General features: G+C 37.8%; 1 protein-coding gene across 12 annotated transcripts in view; it reads right to left on the reverse strand.

The window, feature by feature from the left end:
* Positions 1-13,446, reverse strand: part of Zir (dedicator of cytokinesis) — a 353,738-nt gene that overhangs the window by 302,080 nt on the left and 38,212 nt on the right. For all 12 annotated transcript variants that reach the window (XM_070086406.1, XM_070086403.1, XM_070086405.1 and 9 more), the window contains exons 9-10: positions 3,693-3,883; positions 1,784-1,961 (exon numbers count right to left, since the gene is read on the reverse strand). In XM_070086406.1, the coding sequence (XP_069942507.1) occupies positions 1,784-1,961; positions 3,693-3,883 (369 nt within the window). The remainder of the gene's footprint in view (positions 1-1,783; positions 1,962-3,692; positions 3,884-13,446) is intronic.

Here is a 13,446-nt window from a genome sequence, read left to right on the forward strand (position 1 = left end):
ATATGTTGGCCTACCAGCTTTCTCTCACTAGATTTGAGGACGCTAGAATTTAGGCGTACTAGTATGTCAAAAACCCTGGGTCGTAAGACGTACTAGTACATCCGAAACCCCCGAAGGGTTAAAGGCACCCCATTTTCATTTACCCCTGGCACCCCAAATTTACCTACTATTACCTCCACAATATTTTTATCCACTTTAGCATTGAGATCCCCAACCACAAGTACTCTCACTAGGTTCGAAACACTCCACACATTCACTCAACATTCCCCAAAATCTCTCTCTCTCTCTCCTCTACACTACTTTCTTCTCCAGGTGCATAAATGCTTATTATAACCCACTTTTCACATCCAACCCTTATTTTACTCAGCATAATCCTTGAATTTATATATTTATATTCCTTCTTTTCCTCCCATAACTTCTCCTTCAACATTATTGCTACTACTCCTTTAGCTCTAACTCTATTTGAAATCCCTGACCTAATCCCATTTATTTCTCCCCACTGAAACTCTCCCACCTCCTTCAACTTTGTTTCACTTAAAGCCAGGACATCCAGCTTCTTCTCATACATAACATCCACAATCATCTCTTTCTTATCATTCACACAACATCCACACACATTCAAACATCCCACTTTGACGGTTTTCTTCTTTTTCGTTTTAGTAGGCTATATGGGAAAAGGGGGTTACTACCCTATTGTTCCTGGCATTTTAGTTGACTTTTACAACATGCATGGCTTACAGAGGAAAGATTCTTATTCCACTTTCCCATGGATATGAAAGGAAAAGCAATAAGAACAAGAAGTGTTAAGATAAAATCAAAGAAAACTCAGATGAGTTTGTATACATAAACATGTACACCTATGTGTAGTGTGACCTAAGTGTAAGTAGAAGTAGCAAGACGTACCTGAAATCTTGCATGTTTATGAGAAAGAAAAAAAGACAACAGCAATCCTACCATCATGTAAAACAATTACAAGCTTTCATTTTACATTCAATTGGCAGGATGGTAGTACATCCCTGGGTGATTGCTGTCTACCAACCTACTACCTACTATATATATGTCCTATATACTGTGTACCCTGTACACTTAGTATCACCAAACCAAATTAACACACATTTTTTTTTAATAAGTCACATTCCATCCTACTCTCTATTATTTAAATAAGACCATCCTCGACTTAATCTTACCTGACCACATCAAATGTAACCTTCCCAGCCTTAACTTCGCATGAACTTTCTATACCTAAGTTTCAACTCATTTGACTTGCTTCAACCTTACCTGGCCCAAATGCAGCCTAGGTTGTGGTTTGTTGATATTAATGCACTGAAGATTCTCATCAAGATTTTTTTACAGATCTTTCATTTAAATTAAGCATTCATGTTACATAAATTTTGAAAAAAAAGAAAATTAAGAAAAATGTTGTCTTAAGGCGCTAACTTCCTATTGTCAAACAAGAACACCTGGAAGGCTGGGAGGCACCACTCAAAGCTTGGTAAGCAGATTATAAAAATTTAGGGAGCATCCTAGCCAAATATCACATGTTATTTAATTTATTTAAATTTATGGCAAATATTATGAAGCTTATTTCATGCTATGAAATTTTAGATGCACTTTTCAATCATTTATACACAAAGTTGCATTAAGTGATGTCACTATATAAGAGGGTATACTGTATTTATCATCAACACTTATTATTTTTATCATGTTAAGTACTGTATCTTGAGTTTATGGAGTAATATAAAAGCTATAAAAGAAATTATAAATAAAGAAATATTTTTCTTACCTGGATAGGGATGAAGTTTAACAAGCTCTGGCGTGAGACAGTACTTGGGCTGGTCACGCACTGGTGAAATGTCCAACTTGAGCAAGCCTGGTAAACATTTCTTCTTTAACTGATTTGAGGGACGTTTGAGATCGGCAAGGAATTTGTAGAGATCATCATCACGTAGTTTATCCCCTTCCTGAAAATTTTCAACTTATATTACCATTTCACTATATTAAAAAAGTTACTGTAAAGAATGCATCTCATAAACAACTACTGTAGATATATTTCAACCACAACTTGCTGAGGTATTTATGGCCTCTAATAACTTTATGCCTTATCTCTGAATAGCCAGAGAAAAACTTTAGTAGGAATTAAATCTTAAATTTACTTCCCAGCTTTCATATCCTCCAAACTGTAGTAAACTAAGTAATTAGTGTTGGTGTGTGTTGGGAAAAATAAGGAATGATATGGAATGAGTTAGGTAAGTAGGAAAATTGGAAGGGTGGGGATAAAAATATTTATGAGTGGGGGAGAAATGGGGGAAAAAAAGATTAATGGGTGTGGAAGCAAGTTGCTGTATTAACAAGTCAGTATCAGGAAGCTTAAGCACAACCCTCTCAAACACTTGATACCAACAAGTGGCTTAACAAGATATGTTAGCAAACACTCAGGCAAGGTCCTAGAATCAATAAATATGTCCTACTGTTTGTTCATTTTTTTTTTAAATACCTTTCTCAAGTCTGTTTAGTTAGGTAAGGGAAGTACATAACAAGCATTACACTCTAGCACAGATCAATCACTATTCACCAAATGTAATTATCACCAGTCTTACACAAGTGTTTTGGATTGCCACCTATATATCATTATCCTCAAATAAAGACTGGTGCCATCATTATAAACAAATCACATTAGTAAGCAACAAAGCAGTATGAAGCATGAAAAAAAAGGGAAGATGCATACACCCTAAAGAAAATTCCTTTTATATATCACCTACATAAAGTAACATGCCTCAGTAACCAGTAACTTAGTGTAAAACAGTTGCCAGGATAGGATTAACAATTTACACCATGGATGTATTTCCAGGAATATAAATTGAATTTAATCCTTATTTTATATATAACAGCATTTTTCTACTTTGACTTTTTTTATTAACTGAATACAGAATAAAGGGTTACTTGCCCTTTGCTATCAGCATTTTAGTTGCCTTTTATGACACGCATGGCTTACAAAGAAGCACTCCACCTTATTATCCCTTCACAGTGTACTTAATGTTACTGTCAAGGTTAATATGGATTCATCTTCGTGCAAAATTTCATAGCCTTTTTCACTGGGACACTTAATTTCATAGGGGTTCATTCTCACTAATGTGGCTACCCTGATAAGAAGTGATTCAGTTACTATATTATGAAATTTCAGCAAAACTGGGTTTCTAACGCCTTACTATGGGTAGCCTAGCCTGATTGTAGCATTCATTTTGCCATGACTGGTAGTTATTTTAGGTTTTCCTTACTCATCTGTAATTAATGTCTTATCCGTAATTAGTATCTAACTAGAGCTCTGAATCCTTACTAATTAAAGAGCCAATGATAAACCTCCTTTACTGCTTCCCTCCCCAACTCGTTCTAGGACGACCCCTTTCCCTCCTACCTTCCAATCCAAATTTAAACAATTTCTTGGTCATGTTATTCTTCTCTACCTCTCTAAATGCCCAAACCACCTCAGCAACCCCTCTTGTGAATATGGTCAATTAATTTCAGTGTTCAATACTGTAACATGAAGCATGTCAAAATTCAACTTATTAACATAAGTACAGTATATCACACTCACAAAAACAAGTCACTGAGTATAGAAAACATGTGTTTCCACTTTAACAAAAAACTGAAGGATAACTTTAAATAATTATCTATTGTAAAAATGAGATGCCTACCTGTTTGAAAAATGATGACACGGTGAGGGTCACAGGCCGAAAGGAATCAAGGCAGGCACCAAACTCCTCCGGTGACCAGCTTCTCCTCTTTTCACTGAAACTTCTCCGCTCTAAAGACCCTCTCCTAGTTAGTGAACCAGAGCCGCTCTTTCTTTTTAGTTCATCATAACTAGATGAGCTCTGTTTGCGATCTAATGGAATGTTAAAATCATATTAATAAAAATTAAAACAAAAGCAATTCAGGATAAAAGTTCTCATCAAATAAAGGAGAAATGCTACTAAAAAGGGGGGATTTAAACTGACAGTCAACAAATGAGATTTGTTAAGTTGTAGTATCTTTAATAATCTTACCTACAAAATCAGAACAATTTATTTAAGGAGAAAAATTATGCAGTAGTAAGAGTGAAGAGATTAAAGAAATATGGTATGAAATAACAGGAAAAGGCAGAAGAGAAGGTCTCATTCTTCAAAGGTATTCATGGGGCAAAATTGAGTGTGGTAGTTTTATCAGCAAAGGTATTCACAACATGTGGACCTCTTACTGCCCTAACCCTAGTACTCCATCACCAGCAACTCTTATTTATCAAATTTATCTTGCTTACCTATCATAAACATTATCATGATGATATGCATTATAAAGCATGTTTTATTACTTATCACAAATGATGAGTAAGCAGTAAAGCTTAACCCTTTGACTGTTTCGGTCATATATATACGTCTCACAAGGTACCGTGTTTGACGTATATATACTTATAAATTCTAGAGGCTTCAAATCAAGCAGGAGAAAGCTGGTAGGCCCACATGTGAGAGAACTGGTCTGTGTGGTCAGTGTGCACCATATAAAAAAAAATCCTGGAGCATGCAGTGCATAATAAGAAAAATAAAACTCTGACCGTTTTTTTTTTTAATTAAAATGCCGACCTTGTGGTCTATTTTTGTATAGTATTTATGGTTGTATTCTCGTTTTCTTGGTCTCATTTGATAGAATGGAAAACATATTATAGAAATAGAGGAGATTTTGATTGGTTTTACTATAAAAAAAAACCTGGAAATGGTGCTCAAAGTAGGGGAAATGTTTGATTTTTACCAATGTTCAAAAGTAAACAAATGATGTCATTGTCCAGTAAATGTCCAACTAGCCATTCTAATATGCAGTCATGAACGGGTTGACATTATTTGTACAATTATTACAATACTGCAGTAGTCGGCATAACAGTAAATCTTCTAATTTTTGTTTGAATAAAAAATCAAAATAGAAAGCAAGAGTAATATCAGAAGGGCCTGGAGACATGACTGATGAACAAAGAAAATGTTATTTTAGAGCCAGGAATGTCTGCATTGTTAATTCTGGACCTTATTTTGAAATTGTCATATTTTTTAATTTTCGTGAAATTGGCCAAATTGCAAATTTCTGACCATGTTATTGGGTAGTTGAAATCGGTAAATGGGCAGTTTCTTGTACTCAATCAATAGAAAAAATGGAGTTCTAAAGAAATAGCTATGAGTTTAGTCAACTGGAACAATGAAATTAGCCGAAAATAGGGCTCAAAGTGGGCGAAATCGCCGATTTGTAAATATCACCGTGGTCGCTAACTTCGCGAGAGCGTAATTCCTTCGGTTTTCCATCAAATTTCGGTTTTTTGGTGTTATTACAATCGGGAAAAGATTCTCTATAATTTCATTAGAAAAAATAATTTTTCTTTTTTTTTTTTTAAATTTTGCAACACCAGGAGACATCTCAGGATTGGGGGTTGCGACAGTCAAGAGGTTAACTGCAGTACAAGTTTACTCTGCTACAAAAAAAAAAAGCAAGTGTGAAGTGTTATAAACAGGTGCCATACCCCTCGATTTTCATGGTCTGCTTGTCTAGATCTAATTGCAACCCCTACATCTGTACACATTAGGAAATATTTCACAATGCAAAAGTGAAGAAATAGGCAAAATGAGCTGAACAATAATGCAGTGGAAGAAGCTTAAAGTTGGAGCTCACCCTCCCCTTCCCCAAACTCAATTAAGTACAGTGGAATCTCGAATTTCAGCCACAATTCGTTCCAAAAGGCTGCTCGAGTGCCGTTACTGAACAAATTTGTTCCCATAAGGAATAATGTAAATTAGACGAGTCTGTTTCAGACCCCCAAAAATACACTTACAAAAGCATTTACAATAATACACTTACATAATTGTTCGAGTTGGGAGTGGCCGAAACTCAGGGTACCACTGAAATTACACTCCTGAATGATTTAACAAATATACACACAGTAGTAACTTTGAAAGAAAAAGTTAAACACCTTATATGCCTGGGGGTGCGAGGTGTACCAAGTCACTGGTGGAGTGATAAGTGTCCTCTCATCCACTTACCTCTCCCTCTCCATCAACACATCTACTTCCTTAAGCTGAACATTTTCACAACCCCAACAAACTATAATGTTAATACTATTACTTTTCAACATAAATGCTTAGTTACCATTTTAATTTTTTACTGCCACTTGTTTTGTGCTAAAAGTCCTTGGTGGTGTGGGACTCCAACTGTCCACCAAAACTAGCTATCCACACAGGGAACAGATACAGTTGGGCCCCACTCATACAGCAGGTTAGGTTCCAGGCTACCACTGGAAAGGGGACATCGCCGGAAAGCAGAACGCCATTTTTTCCACTTATAAATGCATAAAAATGCCAGATAGCAAGATTATACTAACATATACAGTGGACCCTCGACCAGCGATATTAATCCGTTCCTGAGAGCTCATCGTTAATCGAAATTATCATTAGTCAAGTTAATTTTCTCCATAAGAAATAATGGAAATCAAATTAATCCGTGCAAGACACCCAAAAGTATTGAAAAAAAAAAATTTACCACATGAAATATTAATTTTAATACACACAAACTAAAGAAGATATGCACAGTTACATGACACTTACCTTTATTGAAGATCTGGTGATGATTGATGGGATGGGAGGAGGGGAGAGTGTTGATGGTGTTAGTGTTTAGAAGGGGAATCCCCTTCCATTAGGACTTGAGGTGGCAAGTCCTTTTTCGGGGTTACTTCCCTTCTTCTTTTAATGCCACTAGGACCAGCTTGAGAGTCACTGGACCTCTGTCGCACAACATATCCGTCCATAGAGGCCTGTACCTCCCGTTCCTTTATGACATTCCTAAAGTGTTTCACAACATTGTCAGTGTCACTATTAAACACTTGTTCAGGTTTCAATTCTTCACTGTCTATGTACTCCTTGAATTCCTGCACATATTTTTCAGCTGCTTTTTGGTCCAAACTGGCAGCCTCACCATGCCTTATCACACTATGTATGCCACTACGATTCTTAAATCTCTCAAACCAACCTTTGCTGGCCTTAAATTCACTCACATCACCACTAGTTGCTGGCATTTTTCTAATTAAATCCTCATGCAACTTCCTAGCCTTTTCACATATGATCGCTTGAGAGATGCTATCTCCTGCTATCTGTTTTTCGTTTATCCACACCAATAAAAGTCTCTCAACATCTTTCACTTGCGATCTCAGTTTTGAAAACATAGTTGCACCTTTGGCAAGAACAGCTTCCTTGATTGCCGTTTTCTTGGCCACAATAGTAGCAATGGTTGATTGGGGTTTTGTGTACAACCTGGCCAGCTTGGAGACACGCACTCCACTTTCATACTTAGCAATGATCTCTTTCTTCATATCCATAGTAATTCTCACCCTTTTTGCTGTAGGGTTAGCACTAGAAGCTTTCTTGGGGCCCATGGTGACTTATTTTGCAGGTGCAATCACTAAAAAGGCTGTGATAATATGAAATGTTCCGATTGTATGCTTGGAAGCGACCATGATGGCTGGCTGGCTTGTAAACACTGGCCATAAGTGGACGCGTCTCAGACAGAACGAATAGTGTTGGTAGAGTTTTTTAGCGCTAGTCGAGGCAAAATTTTTGCGTTAAAATGTATCGCTGGTCGGATTTAATGTTAGTCGATGCCATCATTGGTCGAGGGTCCACTGTATTAAGTTAGCAATAGAACTAGGCATTAAAAACAATGAAAATAAAACACACAAACAGTACACTCATTACTTAACTTAATATATTTGTAGTCTTAACATAGGGTGAGAGGTGAGTAGTATTTATTTTAAAAAGTCGGGTTTGGAAGGTATGGTAGCCAGCCAGGACACCCCACCCACACACAATATACTATGACATTCAAAGCACCCCAGAGCAATAAAATGCATAAACAGTACATTCATTACTTAAAATATTTATAGTCTTAATGTAGGGTGAGAGGCAAGTAGTATTTATTTGTAGGAAGTCTGGTGTAGGAGGTATGGTAGCCAGCCAGGTCACCCCACCCACACGTAATATACTATGACATTTACACTGCCCTAGGGAGATAATATGCATATACAGTACACTCATTATTTCTTTCTTCTTTCTTTCAACACACCGGCCATATCCCACCGAGGCGAGGTGGCCCAAAAGGAAAAACGAAAGTTTCTCCTTTTACATTTAGTAATATATACAGAAGAGGTTACTAGCCCCTTGCTAACAGCATTTTAGTCGCCTCTTACAACACGCTTGGCTTACGGAGGAAGAATTCTGTTCCACTTCCCCATGGAGATAAGAGGAAATAAACAAGAATAAGAACTAGAAAGAAAATAGAAGAAAACCCAGAGGGGTGTGTATATATATGCTTGTACAGGTCCTCCATCACAAATCCGGCATCATTGGGACCTGTAGTGTGCCGGATTACTGAGTTTGCCGAATTACACAGTGGTTAAGTTAGAATACACTTAATAAAATTAACCAACTTGACTTACACAGTTCATTGAACATCGGAAAAAATCGAACATTTCCGCTACTTTGAGCTCAATTTCAAGGTACTTTTCGTCATGAAAGCAATCAAAACCATGTCTATTTCTGTAATATATCTTCCATTCTATCAAATGAGTCCAAAAAATGAGAATACAACCATAAAAACCAAACGAAAATATACTGCAAAGAGGCGGCTAATAGCTGAGAAGTGAACTCCCTTATTCATCGTCTGTCTTTTTTATTTTTGTTGTACGTTAAGAAGCATCTTTCCACCATACATTGCCCAAGTTTCAATGAGATAGCCCAACAAACAACCGAGAAAAAAAAAATATTTACCAAAAATCATATATGGCAAGCCCAAGCCAGGTACTGGAAATAAGTCACACTGACTTTTCTGGGTTATCCTAGGTTCTCTATACATACACTGCTATGTATGATAATCTATGTAACTGCATTTGTGTATACCTGAATAAACTTATTTACTTCTAGTCTGTCAACTGAGTACAAGAAACTGCCCATTCACTTATTTCAGCTACCCAATAAAGTGGTCAGAAATTGGCAATTTGGCCGATTTCACACAAATTTCAACAGATGCCAATTTCAAAATAGGATCCAGAATAAACAATGCAGACATTCCTGGCACTAAAATAACATTCTCTCTGTTCATTAGTCACGGCTACAGGCCCCTCTTATATTACTCTTGCTTATCATTTGGAATTTTTATTTACCAAAAAAATAAAAGATTTACTGTTATGCAGACTACTGCATTATCATAATCGTTGTATAAATAATGTCAATCCATTCTTGACTCCATACTGGAATTTAGACTGGCAGGCGGACAGGTATTGGACGGTGACGTCATTTGTTTACTCTTGAGCTTCGCTAAAGAATAGAACATTTTTGCTACTGTGAGCGCAATTTCAAGGTACTTTTCGTCATGAAAGCAATCAAAATCATATCTATTTCTGTAATATATCTTTCATTCCATCAAATGAGACCAAAAAAATGAGAATATAATCATAACAACCATACAAAAATATACCGCTAAGCGGCCGCTAATGGCTGAGAAGTGAACTCCGCTATTTATGGTCTGATTTCTTTCATTTTTGGTGTACGTGAAGAAGTATCTTTCCATCATACATTGCCCAAGTTTGAATAAGATAACCCAGCAAACAACTGAGAAAATAATAATAATATAATAATAGTAATAATAATAATAATATCTTTATTTACTACACGTACATGTACAAGGTATACAGGCCTAGCTGACATCAGTGACATACTACTGAATAGAAAGGCACTTGTTATGCTGAGTATTTCAAGAAAATTAGGTCAGTGTCCCAGGATAACACCCACACTAGTCGGCTAACACCCAGGTACCCATTTACTGATGGGTAAACATAGACAACAAGTGTAAAGAAACACGCCTAAAGTTTCTACCCTGGCTGGGAATCGAATATTTACCAAAAATCATATATGGCTAACCCAAGCCAGGTACTAAAAATAAGCCACGTTGACTTTTTTTTGGGTTATCCTAGGTCCTCTACACACATGCTGCTGTGTGTGATAATCTATAGAGAGAAAATAACTTTTTTGTTTCATGTTTATGGTGGAGTACGAGTGTATATCACAGTTAGTCCTGTGCTACACTCCGTTTTCTCTAATATAAGCCACCAAGACAGGGATAGGAGAATGGTATTTGTATACCATATCCTTTTCAAACCTCCGTCGAACTGCTCGGTATTATGCCAAATATTATTTATTCTGGAGTATTTAACATGTTTTATGTTATTTATATTGTTTCTTATGTCATATCAGATCAATTGTGATAGGCAAATAAGCTGTAGTGTTGATATTAGCATAATAATAAAGCATATTCTCCTGCTTCATGAGACTGAGCTCATGACAACCGACAGTGGCTTCAAAGCCACCTTATCTTTAATGGATAATGTACTGTGTAGGTGCTTTACATAATGAGAAGCATTTCTTTTATTCATTGGAACCATGGCTAGGGCTAAAAGTAAGCAGGTTAAAACAATAAATGGAGAAAAAGAAATTGGAATGACTTATGCAGCAAGTAGCGCCACCCAACAGTACCAGCAGGTTGGTGTGGCGATCCTGGAAATTTGAAATTATGCTAGACAAAATTAGTGCCGAATAACTGAAGGAGCCGAATAACTGATTGCCGGATTTGTGATGGCTGACCTGTACATGTATGTGTAGTGTGACCTAAGTGTAAGTATAAGTAGCAAGACATACCTGAAATCTTGCATGTTAATGAGACAGAAAAAAGGACACCAGCAATCCTACCATCATGTAAAACAATTACAGACTTTCGTTTTACACTCACTTGGCAGGATGGTAGTACCTCCCTGGGCGGTTGCTGTCTACCAACCTACTACCTAGGACTCATTATTTACCTTAAAATATTTGTAGTCTTAATGTAGGGTGAGAGGTGAGTAAATGAGGTAAAACGAATAAACGAGAGAGAGAACGAGTAAATGAGATAGGAGGGACACACAGAGTATGTAAACAAGCAGACGAACACATCTGGTTTTGGTTCATACATGCTCCTGCCAAGTGTGTGTAAAACGAAAGCCTGTAATTCTTTTACATGATGGTAGGATTGCGGGTGTCTTTTTTTCTGTCTCATACACATGCAAGATTTCAGGTACGTCTTGCTACTTCTACTTACACTTAGGTCACACTACACATACATGTACAAACATATATATACACATCCCTCTGGGTTTTCTTCTATTTTCTTACTAGTTCTTGTTCTTGTTTATTTCCTCTTACCTCCATGGGGAAGTGGAACAGAATTCTTCCTACATAAGCCATGCATGTTGTAAGAGGCGACTAAAATGCCAGGAGCAAGGGTCTAGTAACCCCTTCTCCTGCATATATTACTAAATGTAAAAGGAGAAACTTTCGTTATTCCTTTTGGGCCACCCCGCCTCAGTGGGACATGGCTGATGTGCTGAAAGAAAGATGTTCATCTACATGTAACATCTCACATTTATTCTAGTGTGGAGTGTATTTATCACATTCATATGTTGTGTAGCGTGTTCATAATATAATTTTAAAAAAAAATATCGCAGATGGATTAATGAAAATATTTGTATTAAAATATTTATATTATATTTATGTGAACAGTATTTTGATAAAGGTAGGGAAGTTTTTAATGCAGTTATGGATTTAGAAAAGGCATATGATAGAGGGGTTGTTGAGGTGGTTTCGTCATTTAGAGAGACTGGATCGAAGTAGAATGACATGGAGAGCATTTAAATCTGTAGGAGAAAGAAGGCGGGGTAGGGGTCATCCTCAAAAAGGTTGGAAGGAAGGGGTAAGGGAGGTTTTGTAGGGGAGGGGCTTGGACTTCCAGCAGGCGTGCACAAGCGTGTTCGATACGAGTGAATGGAGACGAATGGTATTTGGGACCTGACGATCTGTTGGATTGTGAGCAGGGTAATATTTAGTGAAGGGATTCAGGAAAACAGGTTATTTTTATATAGCCAGACTTGAGTCCTGGAAATTGGGAAGTACAATGCCTGCACTCTAGAGAAGAGGTTTGGGATATTAGCAGTTTGGAGGGATATGTTGTGTATCTTTATATGTATTTTTTTTTTTTTATTATCACACTGGCCAATTCCCACCAAGGCAGGGTGGCCCGAAAAAGAAAAACTTTCACCATCAATCACTCCATCACTGTCTTGCCAGAAGGGTGCTTTACACTACAGTTTTTAAACTGCAACATTAACACCCCTCCTTCAGAGTGCAGGCACTGTACTTCCCATCTCCAGGACTCAAGTCCGGCCTGCCGGTTTCCCTGAATCCCTTCATAAATGTTACTTTGCTCACACTCCAACAGCACGTCAAGTATTAAAAGCCATTTGTCTCCATTCACTCCTATCAAACACGCTCCCGCATGCCTGCTGGAAGTCCAAGCCCCTCGCACACAAAACCTCCTTTACCCCCTCCCTCCAACCTTTCCTAGGCCGACCCCTACTCCACCTTCCTTCCACTACAGACTGATACACTCTTGAAGTCACTCTGTTTCGCTCCATTCTCTCTACATGTCCGAACCACCTCAACAACCCTTCCTCAGCCCTCTGGACAACAGTTTTGGTAATCCCGCACCTCCTCCTAACTTCCAAACTACGAATTCTCTGCATTATACTCACACCACACATTGCCCTCAGACATGACACCTCCACTGCCTCCAGCCTTCTCCTCGCTGCAACATTCATCACCCATGCTTCACACCCATATAAGAGCGTTGGTAAAACTATACTCTCATACATTCCCCTCTTTGCCTCCAAGGACAAAGTTCTTTGTCTCCACAGACTCCTAAGTGCACCACTCACCCTTTTCCCCTCATCAATTCTATGATTCACCTCATCTTTCATAGACCTATCCTCTGACACGTCCACTCCCAAATATCTGAATACATTCACCTCCTCCATACTCTCTCCCTCCAATCTGATATCCAATCTTTCATCACTTAATCTTTTTGTTATCGTCATTACCTTACTCTTTCCTGTATTCACTTTTAATTTTCTTCTTTTGCACACCCTACCAAATTCATCCACCAATCTCTCCAGCTTCTCTTCAGAATCTCCCAAGAGCACAGTGTCATCAGCAAAGAGCAACTGTGACAACTCCCACTTTATGTGTGATTCTTTATCTTTTACCTCCACGCCTCTTGCCAAGACCCTCGCATTTACTTCTCTTACAACCCCATCTATAAATATATTAAACAACCACGGTGACATCACACATCCTTGTCTAAGGCCTACTTTTACTGGGAAATAATTTCCCTCTTTCCTACATACTCTAACTTGAGCCTCACTATCCTTGTAAAAACTCTTCACTGCTTTCAGTAACCTACCTCCCATACCATACACTTGCAACATCTGCCACATTGCCCCCCTATCCACCCTGTCATACGCCTTTT

Source organism: Cherax quadricarinatus, chromosome 18, assembly GCF_038502225.1.
Source record: "Cherax quadricarinatus isolate ZL_2023a chromosome 18, ASM3850222v1, whole genome shotgun sequence".
Taxonomy (NCBI): Eukaryota; Metazoa; Arthropoda; class Malacostraca; order Decapoda; family Parastacidae; genus Cherax; species Cherax quadricarinatus.